The sequence below is a fragment of the Umbelopsis ramanniana genome (genome assembly GCF_025399195.1).
Source record: "Umbelopsis ramanniana AG unplaced genomic scaffold K450scaffold_36, whole genome shotgun sequence".
NCBI lineage: Eukaryota > Fungi > Mucoromycota > Umbelopsidomycetes > Umbelopsidales > Umbelopsidaceae > Umbelopsis > Umbelopsis ramanniana.
In genome coordinates this window covers 13,933-30,022 of record NW_026252122.1, presented here as the reverse complement: position 1 = coordinate 30,022, position 16,090 = coordinate 13,933, and the positions used below count along the sequence as shown (strand labels likewise).

Genomic DNA, 16,090 nt, shown 5'->3' with positions numbered 1-16,090 from the left:
ACGCTTGGTTGGCGCCCGTTCGCGTCGTCCATTATAGGTAAATCAGCAGGAGCCGACAAGAAGTTATTTAAGCAACTGGAATCGAAATATAGCTTTGATATAGCCAACAGCTCATTTTCACCAGAAGATCGACAACTCAATAACTTGGTATCGCCATTTGGGCCGTTGGATCAAGCAGCTTCGCGAAAAACGCTGTTTTACTTATTGGCGACACTGAATGCGGCGTTTCCAGACTACGACTTTAGTGAGGTCCGGCCAGAACAATTCTCAAAGCAAATCTCAACTCAACTTGTTATAAATTCAGTCAATACGACATTGTTCAACCTTGGTAATGATGTAATTGTTAATCGATATCGGTAAGTGTCCACATTTTTATTTTTATATTTTTGAACAGAACGGCACGCGATGACGCACCATATTCATCCTCCTTACCGACCACCAGGTTATGGGATGTCTTGGATATGATTGTAGAACTGGGAGATTGTGATGTTTACAGCTTTAATCCAGATATGGATGATGACCCTATGGGAGAAGAAGGTTCAATGTAAGTTGAGTCTGCCATGATGCAATGGTGCCTGAACGGTTCGGTTGTCTTTGTGGGTTAGACCCCTTAATATGCTTAAGCTTACTTTTTGGAAAAATATGCCACAGATGGTCTTTAAATCACTTTTTCTTTAACAAGAAACTCAAGAAGATCGTTTTCTTCTCTATACGAAGTCAAAGGTAATACAGGTCACAAAGTGTCTGGAACATGGGTTCGGGAAACGATCGGGGAAGACCTAGGTGGTCTGAGCTTAAGTTTTGGGGGATGGAAAAAAGACGTCAAAGGTCCAGCCAATTCCCATAATGATGTGTACTGACGCAACGTTGATTGAAAAATTAGTATCAACTCCCCTGAAGAGGATGAAAGTGAATTTGAGGATGACGACAACGAGTAAGTCACTTCTATCTTCTTGTTATGGTTTGATGCAGCATCTGTCAAAGGAGGCAGAGAAGAGCTAAGAAAGGAATGGAAGAGGGCGTTTGAGAAATATGAACTGATGGTGTTCCCTTTTCACTTTTTTTTTGCAGAGTCATGGGCAATATGGAAGTGTGATGGTCCATTTTTTGCAATATCCATTTAATCATAGTCAGCCGCTGTATGATTCCATGCTGACGAAACCCTTTTTTTTTTGGTACCTTTCTATTGTAAAATAAAAAAATAATTTTTTTAAAAAGGTACGGTCTGTTATGGAGGTCATAGTCTACCGAAGCAAATCGAAGAAGTAAGCCGATAAAGAAACAGATTTGGGGGAGTAGAGAGCTATTTAGTATGAAAAAGCCGTATGACATTTCGGGGGGGGGGGGAACCTGTTCAATCGGCGCCACTACATGTGCTGTTAAAGGCAATGCTTATGACGTCCCTATTAAAAAGCACAGTCCAAGAAGGGCGTTGAGGCCAACAGAACCCGCCCCGCCCTCCTTCGAAAATAAAAGAAACAGCCGTTTTTCAGGTCCTGAAAATCTCTTCTCTTTCTTTACTTCCCTTTTCTTCTCTATTTTATATCATGCCAAAGACGAGCACTCGCAATAAGCACCGTGCCGACGGTTCACACACTCGATCGAAGCAGAAGCTGTTCCAATGTACTGGCTTTGGCGACTGCAAAATGGTATTCACGCGCAGTGAACATTTAGCCAGACATGCTCGTAAACATACAGGAGAAGTAAGTTTTCCCTCGGGAATTTTTTATGGGTCTAAAGCAGCAACTGACATAGAACACTTTAGAAACCTTTCAAGTGCGTCGTCGATGGATGTGCTCGCATGTTTAGTCGATTCGATAATATGATGCAGCACACGCAAACGCACAATCATCAGCGTAACAAAAAGAACCGAGAAAAATTTACCGAAGACGAGACTAAGTCGCCTCGTCGCAAGCAACAGCAAAGACGAGCCCTACCTCCACCACCCCTTCAAACCACCATGTTGACTCCACCTCATTCGCATCAAAAACTGCCGTCCATGGACCAAGTGGTCGTGGGTTCTTGGCATTCACTTCCCGAACTACCTATTTCGCCTGTATCGCCGACTTACAATCAATGGGCTCACTCGGTCAATTCTCCGCCAACCAGTCAACACTCACCTGTTTCTTTAGTTCACTCAGCATCATCACCTTCCTCTGTGCAATCCCCCGATGAACCTTTATTTCCCTTTCAGCAAGGTGATCGTCGACTCTCCGTGGCTGAACTTTGCAATCCTGTGGAAGAACATCCTATCCATAGTGACTCTATGTTTCTACCATTGGACGAGCGTATTTCATTGACCAAGGACGAGTACGAAGCTCTTGAAGGGCTCACTCAATTTCAACGAATATAAACAAAGAACAACAAAAAAAAAAACGTTTCATTTCCACCGCCTCAGCTTATTATATCGAACCACGGCTGAACTTCTGTATATAGCAAAAAAAATGGTACACACCTTTAAAAACGCCAACTTGTAAATTTCACCCCTTTTTTTTCTTTTGTTTGTCGTCTTTGCCCTAACCCGCAGCCAAATACGCCAGCTATTCTTTTCTCCTTCTTCGTTCAGTAACAAAAATTGTAAGATATAACAATATAAACCAAGACTGATGCCTATGTAAAAAAAAATAAAAAGGCACAGAGAATAAAATAAATAAAAAATACAAATCCTCGTGAAAACACATATTGGCCCATCAGTTTATGAACAAGAGGGGCATAATAGGATCATCTTATCTGGAAAAGGAGTGCCTTCTGATAAGTTGCTGAACCATGAAAGACTCGATATGGTGGGCAGTGCTGATGTCACCATGCTGACACTCGGAGTTTGCGATCCCTCACTTGCAAAGTGACTTTTGGAAAACGAGGTTAGCGGACCCATAAAAGACTCACTCTCCAACCAAGGGCATATTTGCCACACGTGCCTGTCTGCCATTTTGCCGACTGTTCTTCACCTTCCACTGCCCTTCACAAGTTGTAACAACAGCTACTGAGGCGTTTCGGTGTTATGTGAGATTTGTCAATCTGTCATATTCTTTCCGCGAGAAAAAGATAAGCTATGAACAAGGCTGTCGTGTTTTAGTCGTTGGGGTGACTGAACCTACACACACAAAATTGAAAAAAAAAAATGATTCTCATAAACACAGAACATGTGTAATTTATTCTGGATGATTGCCAAACATATTGGTGCATCCCGTGGCTGATTCATGTACTGCGATCCAGGATTTCTCGAGATTCTTTCTACCTAGCCAGCCAGGTTTTGGTGTGTCCACATTGTTGCCTACGTACAAAACACTGGCGCATGTTTGTTCATCTGGTTCCGTTCCGGCGTTGATAATTATAATGTTGGAATATTTTACTCGGTTTTTTTGGGATCCCACCATGGAATCCCAAGACGTCGCAGTGCGTCTTAAAAGAAAGGCTTTGATGAAAGATCTCATCTGGGTAAAATTTTATTGCTTTATGCGAGCAATTTATTATTTTATTATCTCCATGGCTAGTAGTAATGTTATTTTCCTGAGCTCCTTTGTAGTGATCGACACGACCATGTTGTCGCGTTGCGGGGAGATAAATTGGATAAAGACAAAATATGTTTCTACCCGGGAATTCAAACGATAAATAAGATTGCCTTTCCCGAATCATATTAGCGAAAAACCAACTTGGCTGGCCAAAGGCCATGATACGAGTCAAGGCATCCATGTTTTGACGGTATTGCCTATTCGAGTCTCCGCCTGTCAAATCGCAGGAAAAGCTCCACCTGTAGACAGAAACGGTTTCTATTGGCTAAATTTGTCAAGGAAATCCCAAATAAGATTTGAAATGCACTGTTACATATGGCGGATTTTCACTTCATCTCAGCTGAACCAGAGCAAATCAAAGACAACTTGCCGTAACATAGTGGCCGATGCGCAAAAAGACTCAGTCTTTGGTGGCGGAGAGGTATCATGTCCATGCTGTCTCGTCTTGCATTATTATTGGCTTAACCCTCATTGGTGTCCTTATATTGCGCATGTTGCTAAAAAAAATAGACATTGAAGTGCACACACATATAAAACCACCCTTTTCATTTGCATTCTGTTTATTCCCCTGTGTCTCTTCTCGTACATCCCCTTCCTTTGTTACTTTCCTTGTCACCTCCTTCGAGAAAGCTATTCATAAAATGGCTAACTATCAGCAGGGTGAGAACTACATCAGTGGTAACAACACTGATTATGCCACCGACTACTCCAACAACGTGAACAACAACTACGCCAGCGGTAACGAAATGGTTGACTTGAACGCTCGTCGTAAGGCTGCTTTGGCCGAGGTAAATGAGCCATCTCTTTTAATTATTTCTTGCCATGTCGACGCTTTTATTCACTCACACAAATTTATTTTCTATCTAGATCGACAACGCCAAGTTCGGTTGGTTCCACATTCGTGCCTGTATTGTATCCGGTGTCGGTTTCTACACCGATTCTTATGATATTTTCGCTATCGGTTTGGTTTCTTCTATGTTCGGATGGATTTACTACGCTCCCACTCATAAGACTCCGTAAGTATTTTCTCTGGCCTGCGCTCTTATGTTTATATTTGGGTGCTTTAGCCCACCATCGTGCTGCGCTACCAAATATGGACATTTAGTGCCAGTTCACATTTAACCCCCGCGCACCGTTGTCTTATCCACGTTTACTAATGCAAGCCACACTACAGTTACAACGTCGATACCGCTCTCAAGGTCTCTGCTTCCGTTGGTACCGTCGTTGGTCAGCTTCTCTTCGGTTGGCTTGCCGATCGCGTTGGTCGTAAGCGCATGTATGGTGTTGAATTGATGATCATTATTGTTGCTACCGTTGCTCAGGCTCTTGCTGGTAACGGTCAGGCTGTCTCTACCTGGGGTGTCATCACCTTCTGGCGTGTCATTCTTGGTGTTGGTATTGGTGGTGATTATCCTTTGTCTTCTGTTATCACTGCTGAATTCGCCACCACCAGCCGTCGTGGTGCTATGATGGCCGCTGTCTTTGCTATGCAAGGTTTGGGTCAAGTCTCCGCTGGTATTGTTGCTCTTATTGCCACTGCTGCTTTCCAAAACTCCATCCGTGCTGACCCCGCCAACTTGGACTATGTCTGGCGTATCGTCATCGGTGTTGGTGCCATCCCTGGTTTCATGGCTCTCTACTACCGTCTCACCATTCCCGAAACCCCCCGTTATACCATGGATGTTGAACAAAAGATCGAAAAGGGTGCCCGTGATGCTTCCGCTTTCATTGAGCGTGGTGCCGCTGCTGGTGACTACACTGATAACATTGCTGTCGCTCGCGTTGAAGGTGTTGCCACCAGAGCCTCCTGGTCCGATTTCGGCAGATACTTCGGTAACTGGCGCAACGGAAAGGTCCTTTTCGGTGCCGCATACTCTTGGTTCGCTCTTGATATCGCTTGGTACGGTCTTGGTCTTAACAACTCTATCATTCTTAACAACATTGGTTTCTCCGGTGGTAGCGATGCCTACACTGCTATGTTCAACAACGCTGTTGGTAACATCATCATTACCCTCCTTGGTTCCGTTCCTGGTTACTGGATCTCCGTCTTCACCATCGAAAAGATGGGCCGTAAGACCATTCAGATCATGGGTTTCACTATGTTGACCATCCTTTTCATCATTCTTGGTTTCGGTTACCACGCCATTCTTGCCAAGTCCCAAGCTGCCTTCATTGTCCTTTATACCTTTGCCCAGATCTTCTTCAACTGGGGTCCTAACACTACCACCTTCATTGTTCCTGGTGAAGTCTTCCCTACCCGTTACCGTTCCACTGCTCATGGTATCTGCGCTGCTTCTGGTAAGCTCGGTGCTATCGTTTCCCAAGTCGCTTTCGGTCTCCTCAAGGATATCGGTGGCTCCAACGCCTGGATTGACCATCTTTTGGAGATCTTCGCTTTCTTCATGTTGACTGGTATCTTCTCTTCCCTTCTCATCCCTGAGACCAAGGGCAAGTCTTTGGAAGAACTCTCCGCTGAGATGGACGAGATCTACGCTGGCAGCAACCACACTGCTGCTGTTGACCAATATGAGAACAGCACTAAGGCTCTCGCCTAAAATTGATAGTCTGCCATTGTATCCCCATTCCTATGTAACCGTATCGTATTGATAATCTTGTTTCTAATATTTATGTATGTAAATCAAGTATCTCTAAAAGAAATGGTTGCCTCCTTTATACATTTCCTTTTCTCATTCAGTATGAATTTACATCACTTTTCGCAACACCCATCTATATTTATATAAACATTAATGGCCTATTATTCTCTTCAACCTATGCAGCTTTCTTTTTGAAACTCAAGGTGAATAATAAGAATAAAAAAATCCCATTTAAGGGCCGTGTTCGTTGATCGGCACTCCCTTTTCCTTTTAACACTCTCATTCATTTTTGCAATGCTCTCTTTTTTTTTTTTTGCGGGAATACGAATGTTTGCCCTAGAAGTAACCATACCAGAAAAGTCATTGGGTATGGCGAAATAGGGCCGGTGGTGGTCAAGATTGATTTGTTTGTATGTTAGTTTTAATAGCCTTAGGAATGAATTCCATCCGTTCATAGCAACTGAATACCTGTGTCCACTTTGGAACCGTTTTTCCATGGTCTCCGCTGTAACAACCGTAGTCGAGCGCAGCGCTGTCTTGCATCACAGACAGTCCTACACTTTCAAACAGGTTGCGCAGAAGGAAACCAGTCACGGTAGTCCTTTCCCCTCTCACTTCATGCCAGACCTCGACGATGACAGGGCCGCTCTAATGCTTGGAGTCGACGACGACGAAGAGCATTTCCTGTAAGTATGAGGACAACAAGGATATTTTAAAACGGGAGGATTTTCTGTCTTCATTTGACGGGCTTGCCAATCCCATGACAATCATCTTTAGCCAAAGCACAGACCGCGCCGAATCATGTTCTAATTCCGTTGCATCTACAGTGGCCAGAATTTACCGACTCGTACCCAGCATGGATTAACACGAGCTGAGGCAATACAAGGAATGGCCAACCGGTTCATGTATTCCCGTTTCTACATCATGTTCTACCTTGGCTTGGCGGGGCTGAGCTTGGTGTCTATCATATTGGTGAGATATCTCCTATGCCTCGGCCAAAATGCGCAACACCCTTACTCACTATTCACGATTGCAGTCTCTAGCAGAGACGTGTCCGTCACTGCTTTTTATTATATTAGAAGCAATCATCAACGCTGCTATGATTCTCGAAGTATCAATACGAATGGTGGCGCTACGAAGGGTAAGTCCATTTTCCCTATGTGGCCGTTCAAGCGCTTTGAACTGACGTGGAAATTGTAGGTTTATTGGAAATCAATTTGGAATATCATTGATACCATTCTCGTGATTCTTTGCGCCATTACACTTATCGTGATCGCATCCGGATGTTCTGCTTCCGAAAGAAGCGAGGCATTATTCGATACTATTTTACTTGTGATACGAAACTGCGTGCAATTCTTCCGTCTTTTCATGATGATGCGAAAGTATGTCTACATTTCCGATCTGCTTGAGCTGATGAATCCCCTCACACATGTACTCACGTTTGTCTCTATTTTATTTCTCCTCCCTTTAGAAATCAACATTCGCTAAGCACTCGGTCGGCACGGATCGATTTCGATGACCTTAGAAATCAACCGCGAAATGCCTCAGTGGAGTTTAGTGCTATGGAGCGAGGCGTCAGTCTAGAGGGTGGCTTCTTGGATGACAGTGATGATGACGATGAGGGCAGAATTATATAATGAACCATAGCTGGATTTGTACTTTTATTTGTATCGAGACGTTTGCTTTTCATAAATCGTTTAGGATGGCGGGGGAGTTTTTTTTCCCTAGAACCAGGAATCAAATAACCATCTACATATGTTTACACTATTGTTTCATCCCCGCACTGCATCCTTTTTTTCATGTCATGGCATGGGAACCAATGTTATTCAAGTAGTTGCACATTTATTATAAGCTCGCCGTTGTAAATATAAATGGCTGAACCAAGCGTGTGCTAATTTTCTTTTGTTGAAGGACTCTTTCAGTTCAGGCGGCGGAAAGGAACTACTATTAAAAGTCATAGCCATCAACCTTGAAAGTAACGGCGTTATCAAAGTACTGGCAAATCAACCTGTAGATGGGTTCAATCAAGTTCATAGCCGTCAAGCTGTTTCTGACCTTGGAAAGTCCGTGTCTGCTGATAACCTTGTTCAAGTTCATAGAGATATGGGTTGGGTTCTAAAAATGCGAGTGATCAGCGTCAATATTGCATCAGCTGCAAATCTATTACCAACGCATTTGTTGGTTTCGAGCAGCACTTACTGTCATTTCGTTGTACCATCTATTGTGGTATATGGTGAGTTTCACTACGGCCATTAAAGCATTGGGTAGATCACCTTCATCAGCGTATAATTCCAAAAGACGTGTCCACGCTCTTGGAGAGAATCGATGGTCGAGGCAATTCTCATACGCTTCCTTTGCCTCCGGCTATAGATAAATAGGTGAGAACTAACAGTACATGTCAAAAAGCATCGTTTCCTGCCTTACCTCGTGGCATAATCGAGTGGCTAAATCGCCAAGGATCTCCCATTCCGTAGAGTTCTTATGATATTCTACTTGCTGCGATCTGTAGTGCTGTACCTCTGTGCGCCACACAGTGTACTGTCGCAAATCTTCGTATAACACTATAAAAAGATTGTCGAGCCAGCGCTCACATAAGCGCTTATGCTTCAAGTGAAGGTCAAGGAACAGAGCTCCGGGTTCCTTTTTGTCCTTTACTTTGTCTTCACTCTCCTCCGTCTTTACCTACAATGTCCCATTTAGTTTAGTTTACCCTGTCATCCAAATACTCATTCATAGGTTCCTAACACTCCCTACCTGCTTGGAGGCTTCTGCTGGCTCTCGCACTGCTTCAGAGCTTTGAATGCCCAGTCCGTTGCCGCTGTTTTCAATGGGTACCTTAAGTCCTTGCAAGTCCAAGGCTCCGACACTTCCATTGGTATTAATATCGACAGCAGGTTCCAAATCAGTTACTTCGGCTGGCACCGTTTGATCGGGCTCTTCCACAGCTGTAGTTGCGGACTCTGGGGCTGAAGGCTGCTCTTCCTGGACGCCATTTTCTAACGTCTCCGATGTAGCCTCTTCGTTTTCTGCAGCTTCAGGAACTTCTACCATAGCTGGTTGAGAGCTATTGATATCGATCTCAGCAAACTCTTCGGAATTAACGTCCAATTTTTCATCTGCTGTGATTTCATCCTCAGTAGGTGCAACAACGGAAGGCATCTCAGGTGCGTCTTCCTCTGGGGTGCTCGGTGACGGGACTTCATCAAGATCTGCGTTGGCATTCGCTTCACCGGGAGATACGGTAAGCTTCTTGTTCTTATTCTTCTTCTTGTTCTTCTTCTTTTGATTCTTTTTGGCATTTTTGCTCATTGGATTCTGTAGTTCCTTCTCCTCACCAGTATGGGCACTTGAAGGTGTTATTACTCCGGAAGGAAGATTGCTATCATTGTCGTCAGTTTCTGCACTCTTGGATTCGGTCTCCTTAGATTCTGACTCTTGCACATGATCACTATCGTCGACATGGGCCACCTCATCTGCGACATCGACTTCATCCTGTTCTGGGGCAACTTCAGTGTGATCTATAGTGGCAGCCTCTTTGACTTCCACAGCATCCTTTTCCTCCTCATGCAGGTCTGGAATGGTTTCTGTCTGATCCAAGGTGGCAGTCTCTGCGTCTTCCAAGGTTTCCGGTTTATCTTCCTGCTCGTCCTTGTCTGCCGTCATGTCAGCCGTAGAAGGAATATGGCCGTTTTCTGTAGACTTTTGTTGCAATTCAGTTTCGGGTACGTCGACGTTGGTAGCGTCACCGTTGGACAAAGTGCCGGTTTGCTCAACTTGGCTGTGACGGTACATGCTTCCATTTTGCTCGGATGCCGTCGGGTTGCTATCGAAAGTCTGATTTGCTTCTTCCAGCGCACTCAGACGTCTGTTTTCTTGGACCTGCTTGATGGTCTCTATCGTGACCGATTTTCTTTTTGTCTCCTCCGCTTCCTTAGCCTTTCGATATTCCTCTTCCATAACGAAAACATCAGATCTTGCTCGCAACAGCTCGTCCCATCCAATTTTAGATGCTAATTTCGTCAGCAACGAATAAGCTTGAAGGAAGGTACCATGTAGCGCGGCAGCTGGAAGCCTCAACAAATTTGGATCGCTCTGGAATACTTGGATGTTAGTTATTATCCATCATGTATTGCACATCATTCCGAAAGAAGATACCTCTGGATCACGTATTTCATGCTCCAATAAACCAGATTCTAGAAGAGCGAGCTTAATGGGCAAATGAGTCCTAGCGGGAGGTAGCATGCGATGCTGGTCGCGCTCAGAGTATGTAAACATGGGGCATGAGTTCAGAGCTAACAAAGCCTAGTATGGACGAGTTAGCAGTAGTTCGTTGTACACATCCTCGTCAACTCCCAAAATCTCACCAATTTATATTCCCCAAGTTCAATATACACAGAAGCCAGCTTCGACCAGGTCAGAAATTCGGACGGCATACAGTTGACTGCGAATTTAGCTATTTTGAGCGCATTGTCGAAAGCTCCCTACGATGGTGTTAGTTTCGTCACTACAAGTCATTCTGAGTATGTCTGCTATTTACCTTGCTAACGAGGAAATCAACTTGAGCATGCAAAACAGTGTATTTCGTAGGTGCAATCTGTAACGTTTTGTAAAGCAGATGTACAGCTTTGATTTCTTGATCTATGCGATAATTAAAGCGCGGATGGAACGGTTAGGCGAATGCCTGATTGACTTGCTGACGACCATTCAAGTTCTTACCTGACTCAATATAAGCTTTGGCTAATAAAGCGCCAACCTCTGGGTCTTTACCATACAATCGTTCAAGAAAATCAAGCAGTGGCTCAAATTGGAAGTTATAAGAGAAAAACTTCATCAAAGCATCCGACAAATGGTTCTTGACCAGGGTCGCTGTTTGTACCTCTGGGTTACTTCCCAGTAACCATCCTGATACGAAATGAAGCGTTAATACCAAATCTCCTCATCAGCTACTCAGAATATTTGTCACCCACCTTTGTCAAACAAATTGTGTGCAGCTTCCAAAAATCTTGCTTCAGACGCGACGTTTGGAATAGGATCAAGCTTGCGGTAGCCGGCTATACGATAATTACCATCGTCTGCAAACAGAATGGCTCGAACGCAAGCCGACAGGAACGCTTCCTGCCACATTTCATTGGTTGCTTCATGCCTAGCCAATCCAAAATGATAAGTTTCCAGATAAGGACTCTCTTCCTACAACACTAACACCAGCATACCTCTCTCCATTTGTATCAACGCAATAGCTTTCCACGCCACCAGGTATTTTAACCTCCACCCGGATGTCTAGTCTTGAAAATGCGTTATAGCAGCTACAATGCAAATACCTGTCAGTCTTATAAAGGGGTGGCTGATTTGACAGGCGACTTCATACCAGTATGTAGCTCCTCTTATTCTCCACTCTCCTTTCCCAAACCAAGCGGCATTGTCATCCTAGAATCGTTCAAGATATTCATAGGCAGGTAAGACATTGTTTGCTGCATAAACGGCTGACTTTCTAACTTACCACAGAATATGTCAATGAGTTAAGATAAGCAGCTATTGAAGCTGATGAGGAGGCATCGACTCCTGATACATAATGATAGCTGCCGATCTGCAGGTCAAAGCAAGGTTAGCCCATGGACTCGGAATGGAAACACAGAGGCGGGAAGAGCCTTGACTCCGCTGAAGGAGTCCAATAAAAGTAAGGAACTTACCTCTTTTTGTCCAGGTTTGAGGTTTGTCTTGGTGATATGACACAAATCTGGTGGTCCCAGTTCACGAAACGCGCCTAATAATAGATACTGTTAGGAAAAGAAAAAGAAAAAAAACCTCTTGGCCCGCCCTTTAAGCTGGCCACCGGTGCCTTGAAATGTACACAGGGCACGAGGTTCTGACATAGATGCCGTTTCCTACCTAGTTGATCTGTTCTTGTTGCTAGCGATTCCCCTAGCGAGTTCTCAAAGAATTCTGGAATGTCTTTTAAATTTTCAGACATTATGGGAAATGGACAAAGCGTTTGAAAAGTGCAAGAGACGAGACGGCCACTGATTCAAAGGGACTGGCAATTTTTTTTTCCCCAAATGGGAAGCGCCGTAAATTTCAAACGCAAGGGACTCATTTTTTCATTTAATGAACAGGTTGTAACAGGGGCTTCTTTAATTGCTGTTGCTGCTTTGAAGAACGGAATATCATGTCTCCATCCCATCTAATAAAATCTCTATCATCGCCGTCAAATGGTTTAGCGGCATACTTTCGCAGTCAACTTTAGTGCCTTGCAATGACGTTTATACTAATGATTTAATTGCTTTGCAGTCTACATTTCACGTGAAATAATGATAGCCAACGTCGTTCGTAATGATAAAACTAGTACAGGGCAATTGGTGTAAAGCTCATATGTTGTTTTATTTAGAGCGCATAATGGAAGCTTATTCTGTAGCTGTGTATTCTTGATTTCCACTCTATTCGTGATATTTTTTTCTTTACATGCTAAAGTTGAGCTGTTGATCACAATGGCGCATTCATGGTCACATAAGGATTTGCCATTGAAAAGTTTTTATAATCGTTCATTCTGATGGCTGGAGGTATATACGTCTTGGGTTGCAAGTTGAGTTTAGCAAGCTGGTTATTTGGAAAAACTACTTGAGCTGCATTCAAGCGTTCATCAAGAATTCCTCTTGTATCTGATGGACAAATTGGCGCATAAATAGGTCTCTCTTTTCCGCCAATTCTTTTCCAGTTGGGGTTCGCATCATATTCTTGAGTAAGAACAATTTCTCTGTCGATACGATACATGCTAGAAGATTAGATCATGGGCATCACACGCCCTATCCAAAAAAAAGGAATCATCTTACCGTGGAAATGATTGATAGAAGAACCACCTCCATTGTCGGTCTGCCGCTCATATTGTTCCTTGGTCATGCCCTCAATTGGAGCATCATCAGGGTTGAAGAGTGATATGTTACGGGCTCCGCTGAAAGCTGCACATCGAAGGACGCCAAAGGCTCCGATTGCATCCAATTTGTCAGCATCTTGAACACTGCAGGGTGAAAGAAGTTATAAAGACGTTGAGACTGTGGCCCACCCCCACGGCTTTCCTGATTTGATGGCAACTTACGCATGAAGCTCTGGGCATGATTCCCTCCAGGTGATGAATTCTGTATCGTCCTTGGAAGACCAGCCAAGTTCCTTGCGAAATCCAATATTGTCAACGATTCTCCCAATCAACTGCGCCTTCGTCGCGTCGTAATCCAGGTCCATGAGAAAATCAATGACAATTTCACTACCTGTTCGATGGTGGACGTGATTTTTGGCATACTTTGCGTCGGCTACGTCATGGAAAAGAGCAGCAAGTTCCACGACTTCTAGATCACCTCCATGTTCCTTTGCAATATGGAGAGCTGTGCAAATAATTTTTTTTTTTAAAAAGGGGAAAAAGCAATGGAGTAGGGCTGGTTGACTGGAGACATACCTGATCTTCTTACTCGGTCTACGTGCAAGAAATCATGGGAGGAGTCGAAGCGAGACATATAGTCTCTGACCATGACTTCAGCTTTCAGCAACACGTTGTTAGCACTCATAAAAGTTAGAAGAAACGAAAAGAAAGTTGTCGGTGTTGCAGCACGGTCAAGTTGGGAAGACCAAGTATTGTTTCCAAAAACAGCCAGCCAATGAGATTTCGTGAGCATTAGCACCGAACCATGGTCCGCAAAATCCAAACTCACCCACAGCATTTTGACCTTGCTCTCATTTTCTGGATGGATTACGTATACGCCAATCAGCCTCAGTCGCCTGGAAGTTCTGTCGACACTCCGTCTGTTTACCTTCCTAATGCTGCTTACACGCAAAACATACAAGCTCCCGCTGCTGCAGCTGATCCGGCAACACAGCAACGTTATTTGCATCAGCAACAACTCATAATGCAACAGCAGCAACACCTCGCGCAACAAAAACAGCAACAGCAAAGTCAACAACAACAACAACGTGCTGCAGGTCAGCCAGAAGCTCATTACCAGCGAACAACAGAAGGCTTGCCCCGAAGTGCGATAGACAGAGCTGCTTCGGCCAAACTTCGGCTGGAGAACTTCTACAAAGGAACTTTGGCACAGACTATAGAGAGAAATCAACGGTAAGGCTATGAACTAGCTGAGCTTGTACGGTTCGATGAAAATATACTAATCATACCGCCAATGTTTATATAGTCGAATTGATATGGAAAAGAGATTACAAGCCGAAGCTGGTAGCACTGAACGCAAAAATAGACAACTCTTGTCATATGGTCGGAAGGAATCTCAATACTTACGGTTAAGAAGAACCCGACTCGGCTTAGATGATTTTGTCACTGTGAAGGTCATTGGCAAAGGTGCTTTTGGTGAAGTGAGTACTTCTTTCGTGCGAAGATGTCTAGCCTCCAAATGAAATCCTCTCAAACTCATCTACCTTTGCATGCATCAATGATTTAGGTTAGATTGGTTCAAGCAGCAGATACTGGAAAAATCTATGCCATGAAAACATTGAGAAAATCCGAGATGTTCAAAAAGGATCAGGTCAGTTTTCCATACTCTGCTTGTGTTTGCAGCAAGAAGAAAAACTAACATTATTTTCAATCCCCAGTTGGCACACGTCAAAGCAGAAAGAGACGTTCTTGCTGAGTCTGATTCTCCATGGGTTGTACAATTGTACTTTTCCTTTCAAGACGCACAGTTCTTGTATCTCATCATGGAATTTCTTCCCGGTGGAGATCTGATGACAATGTTGATTAAATACGATATCTTCAGCGAGCCTGTCACCCGATTTTATATAGCAGAATGTGTCTTGGCCATTGAAGCCATTCACAAATTGGGATTTATCCATCGGTGAGTCTCCCAACTTTTTGCCATCTGTTCGTAATCTAGCAGCGCCTTAATGTTATTTTCTGCAACCAGTGACATCAAACCGGACAATATATTGATTGATAAGGACGGCCACATCAAGCTCAGTGATTTTGGTCTATCCACTGGATTCCATAAAACACACGACTCACAATACTACCAAAGGTTGATGGAAGGAGTGCAAAACACAAATGGTATGGAGAGTATAAATTTGACTATGTCACTCAAAGACAAGGACAAGATAGCGACGTGGAAGAAGAACAGGAGAGCATTGGTAAGGCGCCGTCCTTTGTAAACGTTGGATTCTTTGAACGAAAGATGTCTCATCTCCTATTATATCTATGCAGGCATATTCAACGGTCGGAACGCCAGATTATATTGCTCCAGAGATCTTCTTGCAACAAGGATATGGTCAGGAATGTGATTGGTGGTCACTTGGAACGATCATGTTTGAGTGTCTTTGCGGATACCCACCATTCTGCTCTGAAAATCCACATGAGACCTATCGTAAAATTATGAACTGGCGCGAAACGCTGTATTTTCCAGATGATCAACCACTGAGCAGAGAGGCTGAAGACCTCATTAGAAGGTAAGGTATTTTCGTTGACAATGAATGGCAATGGTTTTTTCTAACTTTTAAATATTGCAACCAAAGGTTGATCTGCAATCCAGATCAACGCCTTGGAAGAAATGGAGCAGACGAGATCAAAGCACATCCATTTTTCTATGGTGTCAACTGGGACCAAATAAGATCGCTGCCCGCTCCTCATGTTCCTCAACTTCGTAGTATAACAGACACTAGCTACTTCCCAACTGAAGATCTAGAAGCTGTTCCAGATGCTGTCGATGCTATGAATCATAGTAAGTGTTTCTCAATACTAATTTATGTCACTGCATAGGAACTAACTTGGGGAATTTTTTAATAGCTTATGGACAGGGAGATAACAGTGAACAAAAAGATCTTGCGTTTGTCGGATACACCTTCAAGCGCTTCGACTACCTCCTCACAAGGAACGCCATATAACCCTTTCGATACCATTTATTGTATTGAATCCAAAGCAATAAAAAGAGAAAAAATAAAACCCTTTCATTTTTGCTAGCTAACGCAGTGAGAGTGATGCAGCAGCTTGTGACTTGAAAATCA

The 16,090-nt window shown here is 43.6% G+C and overlaps 7 protein-coding genes across 7 annotated transcripts; 5 read left to right on the top strand and 2 right to left on the bottom strand.

Annotated features, from left to right (window-relative positions):
- Positions 1-1,509: 1,509 nt before the first annotated feature.
- Positions 1,510-2,676, top strand: K450DRAFT_281492 (uncharacterized protein). The gene is made up of 2 exons (XM_051593400.1): positions 1,510-1,703; positions 1,766-2,676. Exons 1-2 carry the CDS (start codon positions 1,548-1,550, stop codon positions 2,351-2,353), a joined length of 744 nt encoding a protein of 247 aa, XP_051443626.1. The 5' UTR covers positions 1,510-1,547; the 3' UTR covers positions 2,354-2,676.
- A 1,759-nt stretch (positions 2,677-4,435) lies between these two features.
- K450DRAFT_245726 (uncharacterized protein) lies at positions 4,436-6,191 on the top strand. The gene is made up of 4 exons (XM_051589797.1): positions 4,436-4,528; positions 4,676-5,314; positions 5,366-6,034; positions 6,097-6,191. The coding sequence occupies exons 2-4, from the start codon at positions 4,787-4,789 to the stop codon at positions 6,103-6,105; spliced, it is 1,206 nt and encodes a 401-aa protein (XP_051443625.1). The 5' UTR covers positions 4,436-4,528; positions 4,676-4,786; the 3' UTR covers positions 6,106-6,191.
- A 237-nt stretch (positions 6,192-6,428) lies between these two features.
- On the top strand, positions 6,429-7,900 carry K450DRAFT_245722 (uncharacterized protein). Its single transcript, XM_051589796.1, has 5 exons — positions 6,429-6,792; positions 6,934-7,078; positions 7,143-7,247; positions 7,307-7,488; positions 7,578-7,900. Exons 1-5 carry the CDS (start codon positions 6,602-6,604, stop codon positions 7,741-7,743), a joined length of 789 nt encoding a protein of 262 aa, XP_051443624.1. The 5' UTR covers positions 6,429-6,601; the 3' UTR covers positions 7,744-7,900.
- On the top strand, positions 7,586-7,997 carry K450DRAFT_245720 (uncharacterized protein). The gene has a single exon (XM_051589795.1). The coding sequence runs from the start codon at positions 7,743-7,745 to the stop codon at positions 7,938-7,940; it is 198 nt and encodes a 65-aa protein (XP_051443623.1). The 5' UTR covers positions 7,586-7,742; the 3' UTR covers positions 7,941-7,997.
- On the bottom strand, positions 7,902-12,117 carry K450DRAFT_245715 (uncharacterized protein). Its single transcript, XM_051589794.1, has 14 exons — positions 11,993-12,117; positions 11,794-11,867; positions 11,604-11,690; positions 11,472-11,530; positions 11,317-11,409; positions 11,074-11,249; positions 10,823-11,008; positions 10,644-10,744; positions 10,471-10,587; positions 10,262-10,408; positions 8,861-10,198; positions 8,531-8,788; positions 8,306-8,470; positions 7,902-8,221 (listed from the first exon to the last, which is right to left on the bottom strand). Exons 1-14 carry the CDS (start codon positions 12,072-12,074, stop codon positions 8,054-8,056), a joined length of 3,051 nt encoding a protein of 1,016 aa, XP_051443622.1. The 5' UTR covers positions 12,075-12,117; the 3' UTR covers positions 7,902-8,053.
- Positions 12,118-12,350: 233 nt separating this feature from the next.
- K450DRAFT_281488 (uncharacterized protein) lies at positions 12,351-13,676 on the bottom strand. Its single transcript, XM_051593399.1, has 4 exons — positions 13,548-13,676; positions 13,194-13,476; positions 12,931-13,115; positions 12,351-12,854 (listed from the first exon to the last, which is right to left on the bottom strand). The coding sequence occupies exons 1-4, from the start codon at positions 13,654-13,656 to the stop codon at positions 12,730-12,732; spliced, it is 702 nt and encodes a 233-aa protein (XP_051443621.1). The 5' UTR covers positions 13,657-13,676; the 3' UTR covers positions 12,351-12,729.
- K450DRAFT_245704 (uncharacterized protein) lies at positions 13,540-16,050 on the top strand. Its single transcript, XM_051589793.1, has 8 exons — positions 13,540-14,204; positions 14,278-14,452; positions 14,539-14,622; positions 14,690-14,931; positions 15,001-15,220; positions 15,294-15,535; positions 15,602-15,807; positions 15,873-16,050. Exons 1-8 carry the CDS (start codon positions 13,777-13,779, stop codon positions 15,968-15,970), a joined length of 1,695 nt encoding a protein of 564 aa, XP_051443620.1. The 5' UTR covers positions 13,540-13,776; the 3' UTR covers positions 15,971-16,050.
- The last annotated feature ends 40 nt before the right edge of the window (positions 16,051-16,090 follow it).